Here is a 13,873-nt window from a genome sequence, read left to right on the forward strand (position 1 = left end):
GGAGGATTTTTCCACTCACTTTCAAAATTGTTAACTGAATTTTTTACCTAGAAATTAATTATTAAAAACTATTCTTAAAAAACTTAGCTCTCATGTTCACTTTCAGAGGAGTATTGAATAACTTTTAAGAAAAAATATTGATCGTGTGGTTTTTATTTTCTCAATGATGGGTTCTTTTTACTTGACATTTAACAGATTGCCTGAAAAAAAATGCAAAGTTAAAACAAATTTAAATATATCTTAATTTATAATTTCCTTTGTAGATGGTCTTTTAACACTCAAGAATTTATACATTTTACTGAAGCTCATATTTTCTAGGGGCAAGGGGAGGAGTATAATTGGTAAGGTGTAATTATAGAACTCATCGGTAGATCTCATAAATAAAAATGCGGAAGACTTCCAAAACAATACCTTACCCTTAAACAAATTAAGATACCCGTGGTGCCTCTCTGGCTTACCATTTAAAAAACTTCGTATGTATGAAAAATTGGGCGGCAACCGTTTAATGAGAAGTTATTTTATAATTTTCATTGATTTGCCTTTAATGTGTTATTTTAAAATGTCTTAGAAATAAAAAACTGATTGTCTTCATAATCAGCTGGATAACCTGGGGGAACCCCCCCAATCTAATTATTAACCAAATTGCAGAGCTACAACCTATATTGGGTTTGGATGCTTAATTTGGAAACTGTTTTAAACTCTGCTTTAAGGCATTGATGAATACTGTTAAACTAATATCTAAGAAAAGCAGGGGAAAAAATGATGTCAAGGCAACATAAAGCATTTATATTGACAAACCCACGTTTTTATTGTGTACATTGCAGGTGTGAGTATACAGTTTCTTTGTTCGCCGAGACCAGAGGAGCCAATCGAACATGTTACGGCATGTTTACAGGCCTTACACACCTTACTAGATTCTCCTTATGCCCGAGTCCATGTTGCAGAAGACCAGGTACAGTGACTTTCTGTAATTTCTAATTAACTCCATGTGCTGTTTTAATCAGATTTATCTTAAGATAATTTTCTCACATAAAAAATAAATATTATAAATATTCGGGATTTGGGCTTCATGTAGAACCTTATACTGAATGTTGAATAACCAGGCGTGCCCAGACTAGAGTTAGTTACCACACCTTCTTTAATTCATTCTTTAGCACTCAAGTAAAACCAGAAATTTAGGGGATACCTACAATCCCAGATAATGATTCTGCCAGTAAAGGACTGAAGTAATTTATAAAATGATTAAAATTAATCATGCCATGATGAAATGTTTGATAAAGTTTTATCTCTTAAATGAAGTATTTCTGTGCTGACTCAAGTAGTCATCTAATGAATTGCTTATGAATTACTTTTTCTAATTTCTGTATGGAATGTTTAGAGACTTCATGTGACAGAATCAGGCAAGCACTGAATTTGTTATACTTTTTCATTTAGGAATTCCTTTATTTTCATATTAAGAACCAACTCTGTAGACAATATCATAGTATCACTTGGGGTAGTTTTCCATGAAACACAAACAGATGAAAAACAAAGCTACTATCATTTTATTATATCAAAATTAGTTTTGCACATGATGTTGACCAAAACGGAAAATCAAAAACAAAGCAGACGCTCTGTGATTGCAAAATTCCCTTTCTGATTGACTCTTGCTTATATCACAACCTTGCAGCCTGAAGCTGTGCCTGTGCTAAATTATAAGTTACTGTAAGAATCTTCAGGGTTGTTTTCAAATTGTCAAACCTATAAATTTAATCTGTGAATGAAGACAGATTACTATTTTTAAACTCTGTATTATTTTGGTTTTAACATAATATCTCATATACCTAGCTTTTTTTTTTTTTTAATTTGGTAATTCTTTCTTTATTCAAATATTGCTTTAAAATAGAATGAATTTTTTTTCCTGAGCTGAATTCTATCATTTCAACATTGTCAGAGTAAACTGAAGTAAAGTATATAAACTGTACTTATTCACTCCACAGCTTTTATTCTGTGCCTGTCCTGATTCAGACACTGTTTGAGTCATAGATATCAAAGATGATTTTAAGCTGCACGTGGAGCAGGGGATAAGTACAGTAAGGTAGATGCTGGGCTAGCTGTATGTTTGGGTATAATGGGACTAGAGAGGAGGAACACTGGCATTATCGTAGGAAAGTAAACGATGGCTTCTCGGAGAAGATGGTGGTTGAATCAAATCTTAAAAGAGGAGTTAGCAGGGCAGCACAAGGGGATTGAGTTTGCCTCCCAGGGAGCACAGCAAATACAAAGAAAGGAAGCACAAGAGAACATGACAAGTTCAGAGGCTCTAGAGTCACTGACTATGGCTGAGGTGAATAGAATATGTGGGGGTTGTTAGGAGGTGAGCCTGGACAGCAGAAATCATGAAGATTTCTTTATGGCATATCAAGGAGTTAGAACTATATCCAGAAAATGATATGGGGATGATTTAAGATGTTTAAGTAGAGGAAGGACGTGATTAACTTTCTTTCAGGAAGATCACGTTACCAATCTTGTAAAGGTTAGTTTTTAAGAGATGAGAAGGGGGACAGGAGGCCAGTTGTGAGGCTCCTTTCATAATTCAGGAGAAATAATGAGTACAGGAGCCTAAGAAAAGTGATGAAAAGAAAAAAAGGGCCAAGATTGGATCCCCGGGTATAAATAACATTTAAGGCGTGAGAAAAGGGAGAGAAATCAGCGGTGGAGATGACTAGAGAAGTAGGAGAAGAAATAAGAGTGGATTTAAAAAACACAAGGGAGGAGTTTCAAGAAGAGAGATGACATTGTCATAAGAAGCAGAAATTCAGTAAATAAAAACAGAAAAGAGTCCAGAGACAGTCATTGATGACCTCAGAGAGAACATTTTCATAGGTGGCTAGAAGCCAGATTGTGGAAGATGGAGGAGTAAATGAGACAGTGAAGGATGTGGAAGCATCTGGGCTGGGAAAGGAAGGAGCAAGACAGAGATGACAGAGAGTGTGGGGGTAGATACAGGAATCTGACAGTTTGAGCGGGAGGTTGGGGGGAGGAGTAGAAGAGAAGGGAATACTTGATAGGAGAGGGTGGAGCATTTTCCTTATGCTGAGGAAAGGAAGCCTGACCAGAGAGAGGTTGAAGCCCTATGAGATATGATTGAGGTCCTTGAAGAATCCCTAGGAAGCTGAAGTCAGTAGGGTGGAATATAGGGAGCACAAGAGGAAAGATGGATTAATCAGCTTTAGATAAGTGGCTGATCTTAAGGAAAGAAATAAAGCTAGCTTTGGCTGCAGATAAGTTTTTTTCCATTTGAAATTTGAGGCAGGTTCATTGAATGGCTTTGATGTAGAAGATGATGGAATAAGAGGCGTAATGTGGATGGTGAAAGTTTATAATGTTCCTGAGGTGAATGGGAGAAGCGCTTAACGAGGAATACCTCAAATCTCAGGTAGAAAACTCTTGAGTACTCAATGTAGGTTGGAAGTTATATATTTCAGTGGCACTGGGCTCTAGCAAAACTGTTTAGCCCAAGTAGAGGAAAGGATTAGGGGAATGGTCATGTCTGAATATAAAATTTATTTAAATATGTAAATAAAGCCATTTGTTGCCCGAAAGTAAGTTGGGATAAAATGTGAGCATTTCTCAAGATCGTTATATTGTTCTTATTTGTTACACAGTCCTATGTGTTAGTTTTACCTCACAATCTTTTTTACGTGTACATTTCCTCAGATTTTAATAATATAAGTTTGACCTTTGAAAATAAAATTAATGAAATTTGTCTGTATTAATTTATAATAGCTGATTGGTGTTGAGTTGCTGAATGTTTTGCACCGCCTCCTGTTGACCTGGAATCCACCATCCGTCCAGCTGCTGGTTACTGGAGTCGTGCAACAGATAGTAAGAGCTGCTCAGGATTATCTGCAAGAAAAAAGAAACACTTTGAGTAAGCACTAGAAATTATAGTAACTTTGACGTAGATCCTATTTTTTTAAATATTAATGCCAGGAGTTTTTTGATTTAAAAATTTTAATTAAAAATGAATTTAGAAGAGTTGAAATTGATTTTGCTCTTATTAGAATGAACCAAATGAAAATGGTGATAGTTGACTATTTTTCATCTTCAAACATGCCAGTGTCATGTGGTTCAGCCTAATAACATGTTTTCTTCCTTTTATGAAATGCACATACAGACGGTCACACACACATATTAGGGTAAGTGTGTGTGTTTCTGTGTAAAATGAATTGTCTGTTAGTTTTAAGGAGAGGTCAGTGCACAGAATTCTAGCAAGGCAGAGAATTATACTGAAAAAGACATGTGGCATCAGTAAGGCATTTATTTGTAAACCTTTTTAAAAGATTTCTCAAATATACTTATTGTGTTGTTTTATCTCCTATTATTAATTTTTGCTGATAATTTCACCAATTTTTTTTTTTTCTCAAGATGAAGATGATGTGGAAAAAGAGACCTGTCCTGTATTAGGAGAAGGAGGTGACAGCGGTGGTCTTATTCCTGGAAAATCTCTTGTCTTTGCAACTATGGAGCTGTTGATGTTTATTTTAGTACGGCATATGCCACATCTTAGTACCAAGATGTCGGACTCTCCAAGTCACACAGCCACTAAAACTCGACTCTCAGAAGAAAGCGCCCGTTTGGTGGCAGCAGCGGTTACCATACTCTCTGACTTACCGTCCCTTTGTTCACCTGCTGGTACAGTATTGATCAGTACATGGGAATGCATTATATTACCGTAGACAAAGATGAGCCTGCCTTGATCTTAAGCAGTGTTCACGATTTGTTTTCCTCTTAAATCTCAAATGTGAGATGAGAAGTTGGTTTTTTAAAGGGTTTGTTTACCTTTTAGGAGCCTTAGAAGATTTAGAAAACCAAAAACCTAAGGTGCTCTTTTCAGGTATATTGCAAACAAACTTCAGGGAAGAGATAGGACTACAGCTTGGGAGAAGACACTGAATTTTAGCAGATAGACAAAAGGTAAAATTACTAAGTTCTTTATTTTCTGGTCTGGTTGCCACTCTTGAAAAATTGGCAAACTAAAAAATATCGGAGAAGAGTGACAGCCAACTCTAAGGAGAACGTAAAGAAATGATTGTTGACTGAAAAAGAGAAGATTGAAGGCAGACATAATAGCTATCTGCAGATATGAAGAACTATAGGATAAAGAAGTAGCCTTTCCTTCTGTTTTATCTAGAAGGTAGAACTAGATATAAAACTTCAGCTCAACACAAGGAAGACCTTTCTCGTTCTTAGAGTTACCTTATTGTTGTTGTTGTTAGTTGCTGTTAAGTTGATCAAGAGCTACTTGTTGTTAGTTGCTGTTAAGTTGATCAAGAGCTACTCTACATCTGTGAAAATAGTGACTTCTCATTGGACTTTTGCAGGCAGAGGCTATCCATAATGCGTGCATGTGAGAATGGTGAGGGGGATTCCTTCATTAAGTTGGAGGTTGAATTTGATGACTTTAAAATCCTTTCCCATACATATTCTGGGATTCTTTCATCTCTCTTTGCTCACGCTATATTTCTTCATTTTCCTGAATTGACTAAGCTGGTTTTGGTATATTGATGATTGATTACATGTCTTAAAATTGCTATGATTCACCAAGTCACCCAGATGCTTCTCTCACGCAGTATATGATAGTGCTTTCTCTCTGTTTTACCATCTTCTTCTCTCATTATGAAGGGCATGAAATATTAAATAGGTAAAATATTAGAAGTAATAAAAATAAGGCTAGTTGGAGAAAAAAAAGAAAATAATTGTCTCTTTGAAATAACTTGCCATTTTCTTATTCTTTTTCGAACATTGAATTATAATAACAGTAATGCAGTAAATTCTGTCTTAAAACAGGGAAGAGAGTAATATTAAACCACAAGAAATTTCAAAAAATGTAAGCAATTGAAACAACAGTAAGATGGGAACTGAAATAGTTAAGAGGTAATTTAATTTTTTTTTATTTCAGGATGTATGACAGTCCTGCCCACGATTCTATTTTTAATTGCGAGAATATTGAAAGACACAGCACTAAAATCTGCAGATAATCAGGTTCCTCCCCCAGTCAGTGCCGCTCTTCAGGGGATCAAAAGTATTGTGACACTTTCAATGGCCAAAACTGAGGAAACGCAAAAACAATGGACCGCTCTAATCCGTAGTACCCTTGCATGCATCCTGGAATATTCTCAACCAGGTAACCTGATCAGAGTTTACACATTTTTCATCTCTTTGGATATCCATCTCTTAATTAATTAATTAATGGGTGTCAGAAATATGCAGTATAACATTGAACCAATTAACGAGGTGGTTTAGTCACATTTTTCAGATATGAACTTAAATACCCTTTTCTGGATAGTTCACTCTAAATGCCTTTGTGTTTTTTAGCATGTAGATTCTTATTGCGGAAATTTTCAAAAACAAAAAACTTGCAGAATATCTGTATTTTTATGTTTGTTTAAAGTTTTTTTTTTTTTTAAATAAAATACGAAAGAAAGTTGAAGTACCTGTCACCATGCCATGGTATCTCCAGGTGGAACCACAATCTTGATTTTGATGTTTCATTTCAGAAACACACACACGTATATGAGTAGATATACTTTCTATACTAATAAGTATATGTCAATATGTTAATAAATTTACTTATATGTATTAATAAATATATATGCATTATATGTTAAAAAAAAAAGTTGCCATTGAGTTGATTGCAACTCATGGTGACCCCATGCATGTTAGAGTAGAACTGCTCCATAGGGTTCAATGGCTAAATTTTCAGAAGTAGATCGACAGGCCGTTTTTCTGAGCTGCCTCTGGGGGACTTGAACCATCAGCCTTTCAGTTAGCAGCTGAACACATTAACTGCTTGCGCCGCCCAGGTACTCCACTATGTAGAGGGAGAGTAATAACCAGGAGCAATATATGGGAGTTCTGTTGGTGTTTTTTTATATATAATTCTTTTAATTATATAGACCATAATATCTCATTCTACCTTAATTGTTTCACACAACAATAAAATTTTCAGATCTATTAATGTGGATGTATAAAACTCTCATTGTTTTTATCTTCTGTGTGGCATTTCATCATATGTGTTTATCATTTGTTTATCCATTCGCCTGTCAGTGGCTACTTTTGCTGTCCCTAATTATTCCCAATTACAAATTTTGCTACAGTGAATATCCTTGGAAATTCCTCATGCACATGTGCTCTGATTATCTAGTGTATATACCTAGGAATGGAATTGTTAGCACATTTTAATGTTAATTTTATCAGACATTGCCAAATTGCTCTCCAAAGCAGCTATATGAATTTACATTCCCACCAACAGTGTTTGATAATTCCTATTTCCCCACATCCTCACCACTTGTTATTGTCAAACTTTTTAATTTTGTTATCTGATAGGTAAAATGTACTAGCTTATTGTTTTAATTTGCATTTGACATTTAACTGGTGAAATTAAGAATTTTTATGAGTGTGTTTGCATTTTTAGGAAATTATTATTCATATTTTTTGTGCATTTTTCTTCTGTTAGACTTTTTCTTTCAAGTTCTATTTCTCTTATAAAGACAATATAAAAGAACCAGAAGCACTTTTTTTTTTTGCCAGCAAATGGACTTTATTATTTGTTTTCCACATGAGAATATAATGCATGATGAAAACCTATACAATAGTCTACAAATGATTTATGTCACTTAGCAATTTGTGAAATAAATTCAAGTTAGGTCCACACCTCTTATCATGCATCAAAATAAATACCAGATAAATTAAAATGATAATGTAAAATTTTTTTAAAAAGAAAATATAGGTGAATCTTTTATTTTAGAATGATAAAAGACTGTTTAAGCGTAAGTCATTGGAATATATCACAGAGAAAAACATCAGTCTATTCAGCTATAAAGAAATTAACTTCTACCTGTCAAAACATCTTATATTAAACGGCAGCTGAAAAACTGACAGTATATTATGTCAGAGTTGATACCATTAATATAGGAAGAGGTTTTATAAGAAAAGCCTTTAACACCCAGTAGAAGGAAAGAACAAGAGTTAGTAAAAAAGGGAAGAGATGACTACCAAGCATATAAAAAAAATTTGGCCTCATCAGTAGGCAAAGAAATGCAAATGAAAACAAAAAAATAGAAATTTTTACCTGTTAAACTGATTTTTTTTATATGTGACGGTGTTACAGTGGGTACCAGAAGAATAGCATTTTCATATTTTGCTGACGAGTTTAAAATGGTTTCAACTATCAGGGAATCAATTTTGCAGCATGTACAAGGAGTCTTTAAGAATTCATACCCTTTGACTTTGTTCATCGAAAAATTATGTTTAAGGTTATTTACAGCCTATTTACCCAATCCACAACAATGGGCTCAGCTTATCAACAGTTGTGAGGATGGCACCTTCTGACCTGTTGGACGTAAGGCCGCCAAGAGTTGGAAGCAACTCAAAGGCAGATAACAGCAACAATTTTACAACTATGAAAATGTATGATCACTGAAACTATCTGGCAGTGGGAGAATTATAAAGTACAGGATGGTATTTACATTTGGATATTCTATTTATTAAAACATATATTTATAAATAAACTGGTAAAGAGTAACCCATACCAGAGGTAATTAAACCAAAACCTTAACAGTAAACAGTGGTAGAATTATAAGTTTTAATCTTATTCTGCATACCCTTTTTATATTTTAAACAATGAATATGTAATAGTTTTATAATCTGAATTTTTTTCTAATTTTACTTATTTGGAATGGAAAAGCTTAATAAGTTTTATTAATGCTACTAAACCTATTTTAGCTTTATCATGACTTACATGTTAAGAGAATATTTGAATATTTTGCTTTTTAAAGTAGATTTTAACAAACTAAAGAAACATTAGATGCCATATTTATGTATATATATAACACACTTGGCTGTTAACCAGAAGGTTGGCAATTCGAGTTCATGCAGGGCACCTGGAAAGAAAGGCCTGGCATTTCAAAAACATCAGTCTTCTAAAAAAATCAGCCGTTGAAAACCCTGCAGAGCACAATCCTACTCTGACACACGTGGGGTTGCGATGAGTCAGAATTGACTCGACATCACCTCGTTAACCAGCGTAGAGAGAGAGATACATACGAAAAACGAGAAAAAGCAATAGTTTAAAATTTTCTTTTTAATATAAATATTGTTTTAATTTTTTGTGAGGGATCTGTAGTCAATTATCCTACATATTTTTTAATTGTCAATTGTAAAGGAAAGTTTTGATATTTTATCAAGCTAGTTCATTCATATGACGACAAAGGTATAATAAGACAATGAGCTTGCCCAGTATTATATTTTGTCCAGAACTTAATTCTCAGGAGACATGGTCAGTTATAAAGCAGAGATCAAGGCCACAGGTATATATGTGTGTACCAAGGCAAGCAGAATTCCTTGCTTTTCAAGAAAAAGTATTATAGTAGGGAATTTCCATTATGAAAATGATGTTTCCTATTATAAAATCAAAGACAATTTTCACAAAAACTGTGTCTATATATTTACATAGGTGTTTTTTTATACACACACACACGTACATAAATCTCCTCAGATGTTAATGAATCAGTCTTAAGGTTGCTGTAAATTTTGTTTGTTTTTAAAACCTTGCTTTTGAAATGAGTTTCAAACTTTAAAAAAGTTACAAGAGTAATATAGTGAACTCCAGTGTACCCTTCTCCTAGATCACCCACTATTAGCATTTTGCACATTCACCACTCTCTCTGTAGCCACATATTATTATTGTTAATATTATCGGTATGATTTTTGCTGAACCATTCGAGTATAAATTGAAATAATCATGACCCCTCACCCCTCAATCCTTCACAGATCTCCTAAGAACAGGACGTTCTCTTCTCACATACCACAGAAGAATTAATCAGATTCAGGAAATTTAACATTGATGCAATGCTATTATTGTTCCTATGTAAATTTTATAAGTTTTTGCAATAATAAGCTTCATAGATTTTTTTTCTTTTCCCCCACTTACCCAGTTTGTAGCCCAGGATCCTGCATTGCATTTAGTTGTCACATTACCTTAGTTGTCTTTATTCTAGAACAGTTCCCCAGCCTTTCTTTATCTTTCATGACATTTAGTGTTTTTGAAGAATACAAGCTATTTTGTAGAATGTTCCTCAGTTTGAAATTGTCCCATTTTTTTCCTCAGGATTCGATTCAGTTAGGCAATTTTTGCAGGAATTCTGCATAAGTGCTGTTATATCTTTCTCAGACCATTATATAGAAGAGGCATGTAATATTGCCTTATCCCATTATTAGGGATGTGAACTTTAATAACTTGTTGAAGCAGATGTTTTCCATGTTTCTTCCCTCTAAAGTTGCCATTTTTCTCTTTTATAATTAATAAGTAATCTGTAGAGAGATGGTTTGAAGCTGTGTCAATTCTCTGTTCCCCATTAAACCTTCACTTAGTGGTTTTAACATCCATTGACACTTGCTGCCAGAATGAGTTACTGCTATGATGCTTTCAAAATGATAATTTTCTAACATCTACATTTATTTATCCTTTTACATTTATTAGCTGACATTCTACTGAAAGGGAAACCTTCCTTTTTGTTAGGTGCCATTGAGTTGATTCAAACTCATAGCAACTCTGTGTACAACAGAAAGAAACACTGCCTGGACCTGCACCATCCTCACAATTTTTAAGCCATTGTTCCAGCCACTGTGTCAATCCATCTGACTGAGCATCTTGCTCTTTTTCGATGACCCTCTACCAAGCATGCTGTCTTTCACCAGGGACCAGCCCCTCCTGATAACATATCCAAAGTACATAAGACAGAGTCTCACCATCCTCCTTTCTAAGGAGCATTGTGGCTTTACTTCTTCCAAGACAGATTTGTTTGTTCTTCAGACAGTCCATGGTATATTCAGTATTCTTTGCCAACACCATAATACAAATGTATCAAGTCTTCAGTCTTCCTTATTCATTGTCCAACTTTTGCATGCATCTGAGGCAACTGAAAACACCATACCTTGGGTCAGGTACACCTTAGCCCTCAAAGTAACATCTTTGCTTATTAATACTTTACAGGGGCCTTTTGCAGCAGATTTGCCCAATGCAATGTGTCTGATTTCCTGACTGATGCTTGCATGGGTGTTGATTTGTTGACCCAAGTAAAATGGAATCCTCGACAACTTCAATCTTTTCTCCATTTATCATGATGTTCCTTATTGGCCCAGTTGTGAGGATATTTGTTTTTTTTATGTTGAGGTGTAATCCATACTGAATGCTGTAGTTTTTTTTTTTTTTAATAATTTTTATTGTGCTTTAAGCGAAAGTTTACAAATCAAGTCAGTCTCTCAGACAAAAACCCATATACACCTTGCTACACACTCCCGATTACTCTCTCCCTAATGAGACAACCCGGTCTCTCCCTCCACTCTCTCTTTTGGTGTCCCATTTCGCCAGCTTCTAACCCCCTCCACCCTCTCATGTCCCTTCCAGGCAGGAGATGCCGACATGGTCTCAAGTGTTCACCTGATCCAAGAAGCTCACTCCTCACCAGCATCCCTCTCCAACCCATTGTCCAGTCCTTTCCATGTCTAAAGAGTTGACTTCGGGAATGGTTCCTGTCCTGGGCCAACAGAAGGTCTGGGAGCCATGACCACAGGGGTCCTTCTAGTCTCAGACCATTAAGTCTGGTCATAAGAGATTTTGGGGCCTGCATCCCACTGCTCTCCTGCACCCTCAGGGGTTCTCTGTTGTGTTCCCTGTCAGGGGTGTCATCGGCTGTAGCCGGGTACCATCTAGTTCTTCTGGTCTCAGGATGATGTAGTCGCTGGTTCGTGTGGCCTTTTCTGTCTCTTGGGCTCGTAATCACCTTGTGTCCTTGCTGTTCTTCATTCTCCTTTGATCCAGGTGGGTTGAGACCAATTGATGCATCTTAGATGGCTGCTTGCTAGCATTTAAGACCCCAGATGCCACTCTTCAAAGTGGGATGCAGAATGTTTTCTTGATAGATTTTATTTTACCAATTGACTTAGATGTCCCCTGAAACCGTGATCCCCAGACCCCGGCCCCTGCTATGCTGGCCTTCGAAGCATTCAGTTTATTCAGGAAACTGCTTTTGGTTTAGTCCAACTGTGCTGACCTCCCCTGTACTGTGTGCTGTCTTTCCTTTCACCTAAAGTAGTTCTTATCTACTATCTAATTAGTGAATACCCCTCTCCCACCCTCCCTCCCTCCCCCCTTCTCATAACCACGAAAGAATGTTTTCTTCTCAGTTTAAACTATTTCTCCTGTTCTTACAATAGTGGTTTTATATAATATTTGTCCTTTTGCAACTGACTAATTTCACTCAGCATAATGCCTTCCAGGTTCCTCCACGTTATGAAATGTTTCACAGATTCCTCACTGTTCTTGATTGGTGCGTAGTAATCCATTGTGTGAATATACCATAATTTATCCATTCATCCGTTGATGGGCACCTTGGTTGCTTCCATTTTTTTACTGTTGTAAACAGTGCTGCGATAAACATGGGTATGCATATATCTGTTCATGTAAAGGCTCTTATTTCTCTAGGATATATTCCAAGGAGTGGGATTGCTGGATCGTGTGGTGTTCTATTTCTAGCTTTTTAAGGAAGCGCCAAATCGATTTCCAAAGTGGTTGTACCATTTGACATTCCCACCAGCAGTGTAGAAGTTTTCCAATCTTTCCACAGCCTCTCCAACATTTATGATTTTGTGTTTTTTTTGGATTAATGCCAGCTTTGTTGGAGTGAGATGAAATCTCATTGTAGTTTTGATCTGCATTTCTGTAATGGCTAATGATCGTGAACATTTCCTCATATCTGTTAGCTACCTGAATGTCTTCTTCAGTGAAGTGTCTATTCATATCTTTTGCCCATTTTTTAATTGGGTTATATGTCTTTTTGCAGTTGAGTTTTTGCGTATCATGTAGATTTTAGAGATAGGCGCTGATCAGAAATGTCATAGCTAAAAACTTTCTCCCAGTCTGTAGGTAGTCTTTTTACTCTTTTGGTGAAGTCTTTGGATGAGCATAGGTGTTTGATTTTTAGGAGCTCCCAGTTATCTGGTTTTTCTTCTACATTCTTTATAATGTTCTGTATACTGTTTATGCCATGTATTAGACCTCCTAACGTTGTCCCTTTTTTTTTTCTTCCATGATCTTTATTGTTTTAGATTTTATATTTAGGTTTTTGATCCATTTTGCATTAGTTTTTGTGCATGGAGTGAGGTATGGGTCTTGTTTCATTTTTTTGCAGATGGATATCCAGTTATGCCAGCACCCTTTGTTAAAAAGACTGTCTTTTCCCCAGTTAACTGTTTTGGGGCCTTTGTCAAATATCAAAACTGCTTATATGTGGTTGGATTTATGTCTGGATTCTCAATTCTGTTCCATTGGTCCATGTATCTGTTGTTGTACCAGTACCAGGCTGTTTTGACTACTGTGGCGGTATAATAGGTTCTAAAATCAGGTAAAGTAAGGCCTCCCACTTTGTTCTTTTTCAGTAATGCCTTATTTATCTGGGGCCTCTTTCCGTTCCATATGAAATTGGTGATTTGTTTCTCCATCTCATTAAAGAATGTCCTTGGGATTTTGATCAGAATTACATTAAATGTATAGATCGCTTTTGGTAGAATAGACATTTTTATAATGTTAAGTCTTCCTATCCACGAGCAAGGTATGTTTTTCTGCTTATGTAAGTCTCTTCTGGTTTCTTGCAGAAGTGTACTGTAGTTTTCTTTGTATAAGTCTTTTACATCTCTGGTAAGATTTATTTCTAAGTATTTTATCTTCTTGGGGGCTACTATAGATGGCATTGATTTGGTGATTTCCTCTTCGATGTTCTTTTTGTTGGTGTAGAGGAATCCAACTGATTTTTGTATGCTTACCTTGTAT

General features: G+C 35.7%; 1 protein-coding gene across 2 annotated transcripts in view; it reads left to right on the forward strand.

Moving 5' to 3' along the window:
• Positions 1 to 13,873, forward strand: part of HEATR5B (HEAT repeat containing 5B) — a 122,614-nt gene that overhangs the window by 98,254 nt on the left and 10,487 nt on the right. For both annotated transcript variants that reach the window (XM_049870227.1, XM_049870226.1), the window contains exons 30-33: positions 825 to 952; positions 3,769 to 3,913; positions 4,411 to 4,677; positions 5,945 to 6,169. In XM_049870227.1, coding sequence (XP_049726184.1) covers positions 825 to 952; positions 3,769 to 3,913; positions 4,411 to 4,677; positions 5,945 to 6,169 — 765 coding nt within the window. The remainder of the gene's footprint in view (positions 1 to 824; positions 953 to 3,768; positions 3,914 to 4,410; positions 4,678 to 5,944; positions 6,170 to 13,873) is intronic.

Source organism: Elephas maximus, chromosome 26, assembly GCF_024166365.1.
Source record: "Elephas maximus indicus isolate mEleMax1 chromosome 26, mEleMax1 primary haplotype, whole genome shotgun sequence".
Lineage (NCBI taxonomy): Eukaryota > Metazoa > Chordata > Mammalia > Proboscidea > Elephantidae > Elephas > Elephas maximus.